The 13,307-nt window shown below is 43.7% G+C and overlaps 1 protein-coding gene across 1 annotated transcript in view; it reads right to left on the bottom strand.

Annotated features, from left to right (window-relative positions):
• TENT4B (terminal nucleotidyltransferase 4B) overlaps window positions 1–13,307 on the bottom strand; it is a 771,840-nt gene that overhangs the window by 369,024 nt on the left and 389,509 nt on the right. The window contains exon 3 of the mRNA XM_044081982.1: window positions 13,162–13,208. Coding sequence (XP_043937917.1) covers window positions 13,162–13,208 — 47 coding nt within the window. The remainder of the gene's footprint in view (window positions 1–13,161; window positions 13,209–13,307) is intronic.

Genomic DNA, 13,307 nt, shown 5'->3' on the forward strand with positions numbered 1-13,307 from the left:
CTGAATGATGCTCATTGTCCCAGACTGGCCATGCCAGCACTGGTACCCACTACTAAGGAACATGGCCCAGGGCCCACCATGGATTTTACCACAAATTCCTCATCTGCTCACACAGCAAGGCAGTCAGATTCTACACAGTCAGCTCAAAACCTTAAATTTGGCTGCATGGCAAATCACCTAAGCAACCAGCCAGTTCCTTCGTGGTCTGGGCCTAGGCAAGGTATACAATAAGAATGAAAGTCCTTATGAGGCATTTGCTTCCCACAAGAAATACAATTGTTAACTTTTTCTGACATCAGACTGAGGCAAGAAAAGGTTCCCCAACGGGGTACTTAGCTTTGAAGACTTCAGACTGAAATTCGATTAGAAAATTTCAGTGTCGGCCGACCGGCACTTGCGAACTGCTTCTGCTTCGGGCACCGCGCGGCAAGAAAGACTGAAGAAAATGGCGTTGGATGCCTCTTATATACCCCTGGCGCACTGACGTCAGGGAAGAAGCGACAGCAACCGACGCCGGACCAAGACTTTGGAATTCAGGCCGACTGCGGGGCCGCCTGACGACAGGATAACCCAAGTGTGATGACTGCAGCAGGGTAACACGATGAACATCAGTACTTTCTATGGCAGACTGCATATGAATTTTCAGTACCGCTATAATGTCCAGATTTTTGCCTCATATTTTTGGTATATTTCTCAAAGTGTGTGGTTTACTGGCGAATCAATGGGATGATCTAAGGATTTTAATCACTAAATCATGATGTACATTTGATGGTAAGACATGAAATCCTTAGAAAAATGTAAGTTAACACAGACTCTGTTACTCTAGCAACTTTCTAAGTTTATAAGAGCAACATTTAACCCCCCCCCCCTCCATTTTGTCAGGCTTTGTCCAGATTTCTTGCACTAAGAGGTTGAGAGGTATGGCGCCTGAACATGTTAACATAATATAGTTCTCCCAGATGTAGTGTTTATGTTAAACTGTTACCATACTCAAATGTAAAAGACAGATAAAGTAGCATAAAAAATACTTCAGAGAACTCTTCAAAGAAGAAATAGCACTATGTGACCAATAGCTCACAGCAGCAGAGCAACTTAAGTTGGATCAATCTATTTATTTATACTATGCAAAGGCTCACTTCCAGCTATCACACAAGACCACATCCTCAAAATGCCATCAAAAGCTAAAAATACTACATCGATGGGTCCTGACAATATTCCTGGATGCATCTGAAATAGCATGAAGCACGATTTAGCCATACCCTTAAAACACTGATCAATCTCAGTCTCCATACAGGATTTGTACCAAGAGAATGGAAATCAGCTGGTCATTCCTCAGCATAACGGGGGACCTTCCACAGAACTATAAGTCTGACCAGCTTCATATGCCTAGCCATAGAAAGACTTATCAATCAGGGCATACAGAAAGTACAGTTGTGTACACTTACCATAAATGCAGATGTTTGGGTGTATTCATTGTTGCAGTCCTCACACTTGGGGTTATCTACCTGCAGGTAGCCCTCAGTCGGCCCGAATGCCAGACTCTTAGGATTTTTGTGTCGGTTGCTGTCGCCTCTTCCATGATGTCAGGTCGTCAGGAGTATAAAACAGGCAGCCAACACCATTACATAAGTTTTTCTTGCCCCAAATGTCAGGAGCCCCCAAACAGAAAGCTAGTATATGGTGGGGAACACTACCAGTAAAAAGCAAGTACCAATGCCATTAGGAATGGCCACAGAGAGGAGATAGAAAGCCAGGGGGCTGGAGGGAGAGAAACCAGGACTGCAACAGTGAATACGCTCGAGCATCTACATTTATGGTAAGTGTACACAATTGTACTATGTTCTTTGTCTTTCACTGTTGCAGTCATCACACTTGGGTTGATTCCCAAAGCTGAGGGAGGGTGGAGGCAGTCAAGAAGTGTTAGGGCTGGCTAGTAGGCCTTGCAAGTCTGCTGTAGCAAATCTAGCTCTGGATTTAGAAAAAGATTGGTAAGTGGTAATGATTGGTGAAGGTGTGAACAGAACTCCAGGTTGCAGCTTCCAGAATATCCCTGGTAGGGACTCCCCTGAAAAATGTTGTAGAGGTGTAAGTCGCCCTAGTGGAATGTGGCCTGATCCCCTGTGGGGTAGGTTTTCCATGGTGGTTGCAGCAGAAATGAATGCAGTGTGCTATCCATTTGGAAATAGTTGGCTTTGAAATGGCCTTACCCTCTGCACCTGTAGCAAAGCTGACTAGCAGCTGGTCAGATTTTCTGAAAGGTTTAGCCCTGTCAAAGTAGAACCTGAGCTGTCTGTGCATGTCCAAGGACTGCAGGATCCTTTCCCCTTTATTCTGAGGGTTAGGGAAGAAGGTTGGCAAATGGATGGATTGGTTTAGAGCCACACTGGACACCACCTTAAGCATAAAAGACAGGTTAATCCTGAGGGAAACCCTGTCAGCATGGAAAATAATGAAGGGTTCCACAGCCATTAGTGCCTGTAACTCAGACACTCTTCTTATTGAAGTTATGGCTAAAAGCAAGGCTGTTTTCCAAGAGAGGAATTTTAACTCTGCTGAAGCTGCAGGTTCAAAAGGGGGAAGCATGAGCTTTTCCAGTACAAAGTTAAGGTCCCAGGCAGGGGTGGGTGCTCTCCTGGGGGGGTTAAGTTGTTAGCCCCTCTCAGGAGCTGTTTGATGAGAGGGTGAGAAAATAGAGGTAGCTCAGTATTATAATGAGCTGAGATGGCAGAGGCATGAATCTTAATGGAAGAGAAGGATAGGCCTCTGTGGAGTAGCTCTGCTAGGTAATTCAGGAATAGAGGTAAGGAGGACACTGGTGTGTCCCTCCCTTGAGACGACTCCAAGAACAGTATCTTTTCCACTTTTCAGCATAGGATTTCCTAGTACTAGGCCTTCTGGCTTCAAGAATGACATCCAGCACCTGTTTGCTGAGGGCTGCTTGTGGTGTATTCAAGGGATAAGCCAGGCTGCAAGGTTTAGGGATTGCAACTGTAGATGCAAAATCTGTCCCTCCTGCTGGGACAGTAGGCTAGGATTCTGGTGAAGGTGCCAGGGTGGCACTGTTGTCAGACTGCGTAAGAGTGGGTTCCAGTGCTGGTGTGGCCAGTCTGCGGCAATAAGAATTGCCCTTAGCCTGTCCTGCTTTATCTTGAGTAATACTTTTAAGAGGAGGGGCAGAGGGGGAAAGGCATAAATTGAGAGGTTTTCCCATTGAAAGGATAGTGCCATCCGCCTTCCAGACCCTGCTGTGAGGGTTCCTGGAGCAGAATTTGCTCACCTGGTGGTTCATAGGGGAGGCAAATAGGTCCACCTCCGATGTCCCCCACCTATGGATCAGAAGGTTGAAGGTGTTGGGCTCCAATTTCCATTCGCGTGGGTCTAGGAGATTTCTGCTTAAGTCGTCTGCCAGTGAATTATGTTTGCCTGGCAGGAACTGAGCTTGTAGATGCACTTGGTTGTGCAAGGCTGTGTTGCACAGGGCCATGGCTAACCTGCAGAGTGGGTAAGAATGGGTTCCCCCCTGCTTGTTTATGTACCACATAACTGTGGTGTCTGTTCTTATAAGCAGTTGTCCTGGAAGGTTAGGTATTTGAAGGCTGTCCGAGCATTCTGTACAGCTAGCATCTCTTTTTGATTTATGTGCAGGAGAATCTGGGCTGGGCTCCAGTGGCCCAGAATGCATTTGCCTGCGATGTGAGCCCCCCATACATAGTCTGATGCATCTGTCGTCAGGGTTTGGGCAGCGAGGGGTTGAGAGAAAAGCAGTGCCTTGTTGTGGTTGCATGCTTCTGCCTTCCAAAGGAACTCTCCCTTTAGACAAGGTATGACTGGAATCACTGTTTCCAGGTCCTGAGAATGTTAGCACCAAAGACTTTTTAAGTACCATTGAAGTTTCCTCATATGCAGTCTTGCATATGGAATTAGCAGAATACATGAGACCATGAACCCTAGGGCTTGTAGTATTTTTCTTGCAGATAGCTGGGTTCTGGTGGCCATTTGTTTGAAGTATTTTGTCAGACAGACCTGTTTTTCTGAAGTGAGAAATGCCATCTGGGAAGTTGTGTCCAAGCTTGCTCCCAGGAATACAATCTTTTGATTGGGCAACAGTTGTGATTTCGTTGGTGTACCCCAAAGAAGGGAGAAGGCATTTTACAAATGCCAGGTGCTGAAGCAGCAATTCCTGAATGTCCACCTGAATCAAGCAGACATCCAAGTATGGGAAAACTTGGATGTTTCTCTGCCTGCAGTATGCAATGGCTGGAGCCAGGCACTTTGTGAATACTCTGGGCGCAGTAGATAAGCCAAAGGAAAGTGCAGAGAACTAATGGTGCATAGAGCCTGCCCTGAAGCGTAGATATTTTCTGCATAACTCCCTTTTGGGGATGTGCAGATAAGCTTCTTTTAAGTCTAGAGTGACTAACCAGGCATCCTTGGTTAACATAGGGAGAAGCTGTTACAGGGTTAGCATCTTGAATTTTGGGACCACCAGAAAGGTGTTGAGAGTTGACAGATCCAGGATTGGGTGCCAACAGCCCTCTTTTCTGGGCACCAGGAAAAGTCTTGAGTAGAAACCCTGCCCCCTTTGTTCTTCTGGAACAGGTTGAACAGCTCTGATATTGAGCAGGGAAAGTACCTGCTTTTGAGCCTCTGCCCACTGGTTTGGAGGTAGGTCTGGAAAACCCACTTGGGATTGGCAGTATATGGAAGTAGAATCTGTGCCCCCTGGGATACAATGTTTAGGACCCATCTGTCCTGAGTAATAAACATCCAGCTTTTTGCATGAAGGGCAAGCTTTCCTTCTAGGGGCACAAGTAATTGGGCAGGGCTGGGCAGGATAACTGACAAGTCATTGTGAACTTTTTCCATAAGGGGGCAGCTTACCACTCTCTCTTTTGTAGGTGGGGGCACTCCATTGTTTAGAGCTCTGCATACCCTGAGACTGTAGTCTGGGTGGCCCGTTTCCCCTGGGTTTGGTCTGAGAAGGCCTGGAAGGGGCTGGAAAGGATCAGTTTTTAGAAGGCCAACGCCTACTGAATCTAGGTGGTTGCATTTGTAAGAATTCTTCAATAGTTTGCATAGATTTAGCTTTTTCTTCCATCTTTTTTAAGAACCTCTTCTGCTTTGGTGCCAAATAAACAGTCCTTATTTAAAGGAGTGTCTAGTAATTTGGATTTGACATGATCTGGCAAGGTTTGTTCCTTCAGCCAAGCATGCCTTCTCAGTACAGACCCAGTGACTGCAGCCCTGCAAGATGCTTCTACGATATCAAAGCCACACTGCAAACTATGCTTACTAATTTGGTTTGCAGAATGCATTAGCTCTTGTAAATTTTCTGCACAATCTGGAAGCAACACCCTTTTTTGTTAAATTAGTTCCATAATATGCTGCTGGTACTTCAACATGTGAAACTGGCAATTCAATGCCCTGATGGCAAGAACTACAGAGGTATATACCTTCTTACCCCATCTGTCTAAAGCTCTGGAATCCCTGTCTGAAGGGGGTACGATTTTTGGCTGTAGTTGCCTTAATACCTTTAGGTCTCTGGATCCACAGTAGGATTCTTGAAGAGAAATTTGTGGGAATCAGGTACTCTGTAGTACTTGTCAGGTTTCCTAGGGGCCTGGGGTAAAGTATCTGGAGAAAGAATGGATTCCATACAAACATCATATACAACATCCAGGACAGGGGGTATAGCTAGCGGCCTGTGCTGAGGCAACTCTAAAAATTCTCAGAGTCTCTTTTTTGGACTGAGGGTAGTCCTGGCATTCCCAGCAGAAATGCTCTCAAAGTATGCAAGGTTCACCAAAAGAAAAATCCTCTGGAGGGGAGGCAGAGGGAATAGATTCTGCATCTGAATCCTCATAAGTTGATAAGGGTATGTCCTGATAATTGGAAGGGTCAGTCATCGGACTCCTAGTCTGTAGAATCAGAATGAAACTCAATTCTTTGTCTCTTAGCAGGAGAAGGCTGGCTTCCCCTAATTAGGGTAATAAGGTCTTCAGCCATTCTAAGCATTTGTTTTTGTGGCATGGGAGCTTGAGCATGCACTTTGGTCATCGGTTTTCTAGGCGTAGTGCGTACTCTGGGCCTTAGAAACTTGGTAGTTTCAGCTAAAAATGAAGTTGTCTGTTTAATTCGAACATCGGTAGGTCGGAATACACTCTCAAAAGCCGGTGCCTGCACAGCGGCTCCGGACCCATCCAAGGTAGAGACATCCGCAGGTTCCACAGTCGAAGAAGCATCTTGTGGCATACCAGACTTCAAATGGGTCTCAGCAGATGCCTGCAAATCTGTGGAAGCGGGCATCAGGGGCTGCAAAGGCACCTCACTGAGTACCGAAGGACTAGCGACTAGCTTATCGGAAGCATCATCAGCAGCTCTGGACCTATGCTGTCTGTCTCTGTCTATCTTTACGTTTTTTCGGAAGATCGGTAGTCAGATGGCTTATCGAAGCCATTTTGGAATATGGAGAGCGAGAGAGAAAGAATTTAGCGACAAAGATAGTCCAACGACAAATGGTTCGGGCATTAAACAAGGCACAAAACCGACAGCGAGGGACGTCATGGTCTGGGCCTAAACAGGTGATGCAGTAAGAATGAAAATCTCTGTGAAGTATTTGCTTTCCACAGGCAAGACAATTGTTAACTTTTTCTGACATCTGTTAGAGCAAGAAAAAAGGATCCCCAACAGGGTACTTAGCTTTAGAAGACTTCAGGATTACAGACTCAAAAACGGAAAATGTCACTTAGCGGCTGACCGGTACTTGCGAACTGCTTCTGCTTCGGGCTCCCGCTCGGCAAGAAAGACTGATGTAATGGTGTCGGCTGCCTATTTTATACCCCTGACGACCTGACGTCATGGAAAAAGCGACAGCAACTGATGCAAAAATCCTAAGACTCTGGTATTCGGGCCGACTGAGGGCTACCTGCAGGCAGATAAACCAAAGTGTGATGACTGCAACAGTGAAACAAGAACAACATCCTCTAAACACTAAATCCATCTCAGGTTTGGACTCATCACGGGCTCGTCATGCTTACTCAACTTGGTGGATTTTTTTTTTTTTTTGAAAACGTCACCAAAGCAAAACAGTAGACAAAACATACCTTGACCTGGCCAAAGCTTTTGATACAATTCCCCCCCCTTAGGCATAGTAGTAAAGTTAAATAAACTGGGAATAAACCCCTATGTCACCCACTGGATTTCCAACTGGCTCACGGAGATGATCAAAATAGGGGAAGTTATCTCCACAAAGAGACTAGTCATCACTGGAGTTCCCCAGGGTTCTGTGCTGGGACCTTCCCTGTTCGGTCTCTACTTTTTATAGGTTCATAAGTGTGTACTAGGCTAGTGGCCCTGGAGCCTTTACAAGCCTAGCCCATAGGATTACCCTGACATTGTGCCACCTGACCTTAGTTCCCAGTGCCTGTGTCAAGAAGAGCCACTGGAGTGATCCGCGGGGTGATTTTCTATTTTCCATCCACTCAGCAAGACTTCTCTTGAAGTGGGCCAGTTAGGTGCTCTGTTTAACATGCATGGTAGGTCTATTCAATAGCATGGGTAGTCTCTGGGTTATGTACCTGTCCCTCCAGCACGTTCTGTTGATTGTGGTAATGAGGTTGAGGTCTCTGGAGCATGTGGTGCGGAGGGACTGTGATTTACTTAGATGTAGCATTTCTAACAGAGCTGGGTCAGATATGGCTTTGTAAATCAAGCAGAGATCGCCTCCAAGTAGGAGATATGAGACAGAGAATAGTTGGGAGTTTTTTTTCAGTCTGTCCATGTAGGACAAGTGTTTAAGGCCTAGGATCCTCTTTGTGAGGTACTTTTGCGGCCTCTCCAGTTGTTGCAGGTGTCTAGTGAGGTACATGCCAAATGGGGCACTGTACTCGATGACTGGCCTAATGAGGGAAGAGTAGAGGGAGACAATGACCTCTTTCTTCCTGGATGCAAAACCCTTAGTAATGAGATGTGCCACACTGAAGGACTTTCTGACCACAGTGGCAATGTGGTAGTCAAAAGAGAGGTTGCTGTCAATCTGTGTTCTCAGATTTCTTATAACGCCTTCTGTGTTCAGTGGACTACCATCGATGAGGTAATTCATGGGAAACTGGTTTTTCCCAAAGAGGATGATGACACATTTTTTAGCACTGAGCTTAAGGCCATGGTTCTGATACCAGTCGTTGGTCTCAGTGAGGCCTTTCTGTAGGATGTCAACATCACTGGTGAGTTGATAACTCCCAACTTGCAATCGTCTGCGAACTTTGTTAGCCAGAGTTCCTTCATGTTGCCCTGGACTTCAGAGAAGTGTAGATACCAAACAGGAGAGGACCCAGGACCGAACCCTGTGGAACTCCACTCGTGACTGGTCAGCAGTCTGACTTGGAGTCAGCTACTTTCACACTGTGGGTTCTATCTGTGAGCCAGTTTGCAACTCACCTAGTGATATAGAAGTTGATGCCCAATCTGGGTATTGCCATGGAGATTCTTTACATAACTATAGAAGGCCTTGTGGTTTCTTTACTATCTGCTACAATTCTGTTTTCATAGCTAGCTTTATTTATTTTATTTATTTTACATTTGTTGACCGGGCTAGTCTAGCTGGATATATGTCCATTTTCAGTAGAGGCCCGGGGAGAAAAGCTCCAAACATGAATATTGAGACAGTTAACAATACATAGAACTATTAAGAATAAATACAGAGGTAGCAATGGTCTAGTGAACAGTTATAATAATACATTTGTGTACTAAACAGTATTAGTAGAAATTAAATAAACAATTCTATAATAAACTAAACTAAAAACAATTCTACAAATCACACTAGATGGTATGAGCAAGTCACAGTTATAGGAAAGAGAATATATATGTCATTGTGTTATTCAAGAGGAAGAGTAGTAGTATGATTTGGAAGTACAGGTTAAAGGAAAAGGGATAGGGTTAAGAATAGAAGGGGAAAAATAAGTCAGTCCGGGTTAGTACATGGACAAAGCCAATGAGCTTTAAGATGTTTTTTAAAAAGAGAAGTAGAAGCAAGGGTAGATAATTCAGCAGGAAGCCGATTCCAGAATTTTCCTGCAGTGTTTGAGAAAAGTGAATCCCCGCTTTGTTGTTGGCTTTATTTGAGGAAACTAGAAGCTTGTTAGCAGAGCGTAGTGTAGCTAGATTAGTGTAAGGTGTAATTAGATGAGTGAGGATAGGGGTGTTGTTAGGGTGGTACAGGGTCTTGTGTGTAATAAGTAATTGTTGAAAGAGTATCTGGTTTTTCAGTTCTAGCCATCCAAGTTGTTTGAGGTTAAGGCAGTGGTGAGTTTTAAAGGGGGAACATGTGATGAATCTAGCTATACTGTTATAACAGGTGGAGAGTTTGGAAAGGTTATTATTGGATAGGTTGGTATATATAACAGAGGCATAGAAGAGGGTAGAAATAAGGTGGGTTTGGGCAAATGCTTTCTTTGCAGGAGGGGTAAGGAAGGGTTTTATTCTATAGAAGGTGCCAAGTTTTCTGTTAACAGACTTTATAGTAGAGTTTATGTGTTCATCGTAGTTGAGATGATTATCAATAGTTACACCTAGTAGGCAGGTTGTAGTCTCTGGGTTGATGTTGGTACCATTGTTAGAGGTTATAGAGAAGAAAGGAATGGGTGATTTATGAGTAGGAGTAAAAAGCAGTAGTTTTGTTTTTTTGGGATTAAGGAGGAGGCAGTGTTGCATAAACCAGTTTTCAACATTCTGAAAAACAGTTTGGGTAAGGGAGTGGAGAGAGGATATATTCTTGGCTGTGCAGATTAAAGTGGAGTCATCAGCATATTGAATGCAGGTGGCTTGAGGTAAGTTCATGTGTAAGTTATTAATAAATAAGGAGAAGAGTAGGGGACCTAAGATAGAGCCCTGGAGTACTCCAATATTTACTGGAAGTAGTGAAGACAGATTGCTATGCCAAAGTACTGCTTGCTGTCTATTTTCCAGATAAGACCTAAACCATTGTATGGCTTGAGCATCGAGAGAGTGAGCCTTTAGTTTGTTTAATAGTAGGTTATGGTTAACCATGTCAAAGGCTTTTGACAGGTCAATGAATAGAGCAGAGGAAAAAGAGTTATTGTTACGATTTTTATATATAGTGTCGGTAAAGGATAAAAGGGCAGTAGATGTGCTATGGAATGGCCTGAAGCCATGTTGGCAGTTTGCCAGTAGGTTATTTTGTAGTAAGTGGTTAAGCAGTTGTTTGTGAATACATTTTTCCATTATCTTAGCTAATGGAGAGTAGAGCAATAGTGCGAAAGTTAGAGAGCTCAGTAGATGGTCCTCCTTTATGTAGAGGGATGATATGGGATATTTTCCATAAAGCAGGGATTTTGCCCGCAGAGATAGTTCTGTTAATAAGGATTGAGATGGGATAGTCTATGGCTTTTGCGGCAATTTGTAGGTATTCAGATGGGAGATGGTCAGCAGAAGGGGTACAAGGTTTCAATTTTTGAAGAAGCTTACAGATGAGAGAAGTAGATACAGGTTGTATTTGAAAGGTGGGTAAAGAAGTATTGCAGTTATTAGGTTGGGTAGCAGTGGGAGGTGGTAAAGAATTGGCTAGGGTTTGAATGGCATCTGTGAAATAGTTATTAAAGGCATTGGGGATTAGGTTGGAGTTGCTATTGTTGAAACCGGTTGGGTCAGGAGTAGTAGTGTGACCTGGCTGAAGAAGTTTGTTTATCCCAGACCAGAATTTCTGTGGAGTTTGTTGATTGGTTTGCTGAAGGTGTAGAAAGAAATCTTTCTTTGTCAACAGAATTTGATGAGGGATCTCAACTTTTTGTTACGGTTGACAAAGTGAGTGTTTCCAGTCTTGGGACTTCACCTTATTCGGCATCAGTTTCCTCCTTCTGTTGTAGAATTTGTTTATAGCAGGGTCCACCAGATTTGCTTCCTTTTTTTTTTTTTTTGGAGGAGAGCATCTTGGTTCTATTGGGTATGGTGAGATCCATGCATTTGTGTACGTGTTCGTACAGTGCACTGGTGTACGATTCGGCAGTCATGCAACTATTCTCCATTTCCATGGGAGCCATGAAGTTATCCACCTTTGTTTTTAGGAGCCCAAAGTTAGCTTTGGAGAAGTTTTTCATGGTGGTTACCTTTGCGGGTCGGATCTAACCAGGGAGGAACTGACTACTGGTGTAGAGAGCAATGGTCACCCATGTTAGTAATGACCAGGTCAAGGATGTTGCTACCTCTAGTGGGGGTAAGAACGAGCTGGTCCAGGGCATTGGAATTAATGAATTCCAAGAAACATTGGGCAAGTGTATTGGTACAGGAGCCGTTTTCCCAGTTAATGGGGAGGTAGTTGAAGTCACCCAGTATGAGAGTGTTAGGTTGGACCCTAATATTCTCCAGGGTGCTTATGAACGTGGACTGCGAGTCTTGGGACATTGTTGGGGAACTATAGCAGGCTCTGAAGTAAAAGCCAGTATCAAAGGCCTCTAGCTAATTATGTTTACAGATGAATTCCCAAATGAATTAGCCATCCCGCAGGAAGGTTTGTCTCAAATACCTGGTGTCAAAATCATGGTCTGAAACTAAATGCAAAACGTGCATTACTGTATCCTTTGGAAAGTTATCACTCCAGGGAACTATCACATTGACAATCCGCCCCTAAGAGCTGACACAGCTGTTCAGGATTTTGGAACCTATGTGGAGAGTTAATTTTTTACCAACATGTGTCCACTGCTGTAAGAAAGTCTTTCTATATTGCACAGCTTATAAACAAAGGGATCGTGTATAGACCTAGAGATTTCTTTGTCCCCCCTTTAACTAGTCCTCATTAGACCAATCACTGAATTGAATGTCCCCTCTGGCATGTAAATGTCTAGACACATGCAATAAATGAACACTTACTAAAAGGATACAAGGCCTAAACATGTTCTAAATGGACTGACTCAAAGTCCTGTCACTGTACTCGGCATCCTACAGCCTGCTAAGATGTGACATGTCCGGCATTACAAGGCATTCTCCAACTCATTACTGATGGATTTGCTGCACATCAGCATTTCAAATGGCATGAGAAATACTTGGTCTAGTGATCTAAACCTCTTCTGCAACATCAACAGAATGGTTTGGAGAGGACAGGCACATTTCGTAGAGGATATACTGCTATGGAATAGACTCCCTATCCATATAAAATAAAGTTAATCTCCTCTCCATTTTCAAGCGCAACTTAGATCTATGGATGGGAAATAGAAAATTTACCCCAGGACTTCCCCCTGTACAGATGTAGCTTCTAAATGCTTTATCCCATGCCTGGATCCCCTCAAATCATATATGGTTTGATTCCCAGTTATTTTCATTAGGGATAATATATAATTATCAAACTACTGGATGGGTGAGGCCAACCTATAACCAAATGGGATAGGTTATTTTGAACACTAAAAGGGAAACTGGCTAGGCTTAAAATGACCTGCAAGGGCACCTAGCCTAGTACTTGGCTATGAACCTATAAGGCCAGTGTTTGGGAGCTCCCAGTATTAAATTAGTAGGGGCAGGTGCTACAAAGGAAATGGACGGGACAGTTATTGAAACATGTTAAAACCCCACTCTTTGTAAAGTAAAAAAGCTCACAGGTTAGGGACTCCTGCACAGATGACTCCAGTACTGAATGAGGATTTGAGTATTCAGAGATCCCAAACAGCAAGCACAAGACAGCTCTTCCACAAGTGGGCAAATTTGAGTAGAGTGACTGGATGGATAGGAACAAGAAGTCGTCACTTTCACAGTGGAGGAGTCAGCCTTAAAGGGGGTACCTAGAGTTCAAAATGAGAAGATATAGGAAATTCACGAATTTAAGAGGAATATGTGCGCCAAACAATTAAGGAAATCTGCAGACTTGGTAGGTCCAACACACTGCATCTGTAAGGTGTGACCACATCAGAATAAAGTAAAGCTGTAGCTCACATGGTGCATACATCGCTTACTGCAACCACTCTTCGGCGTGCAGCAATAATCCTCAATAAAACAAAAAATTCAAGCACCAAAAATGAACAACTTCCACCTAGCTATCAGTCTTTATATACCAGAAGCTGGACTGGATTTAGACACATACATACTAAATCATTACAAACGTTTGCAAATAAACATTTTCATAAGTTTTATTCAGGGGAAAAAAAAACTTTAATCATTTACCTTGTAGGCAAATACAAGCCAGTCTTCGAACTTCCAAAAACATGAACCTGAAGAGAGACAGAAAAAAATGATTTAATATTTTTGCAATTTCCCATAACTAACTTTCAACACTATAAGGAAGCAATATGCAGAGAAACAACAGGTAT

Source organism: Protopterus annectens, chromosome 8.part1, assembly GCF_019279795.1.
Source record: "Protopterus annectens isolate FY-2018-M chromosome 8.part1, PAN1.0, whole genome shotgun sequence".
NCBI lineage: Eukaryota > Metazoa > Chordata > Ceratodontiformes > Protopteridae > Protopterus > Protopterus annectens.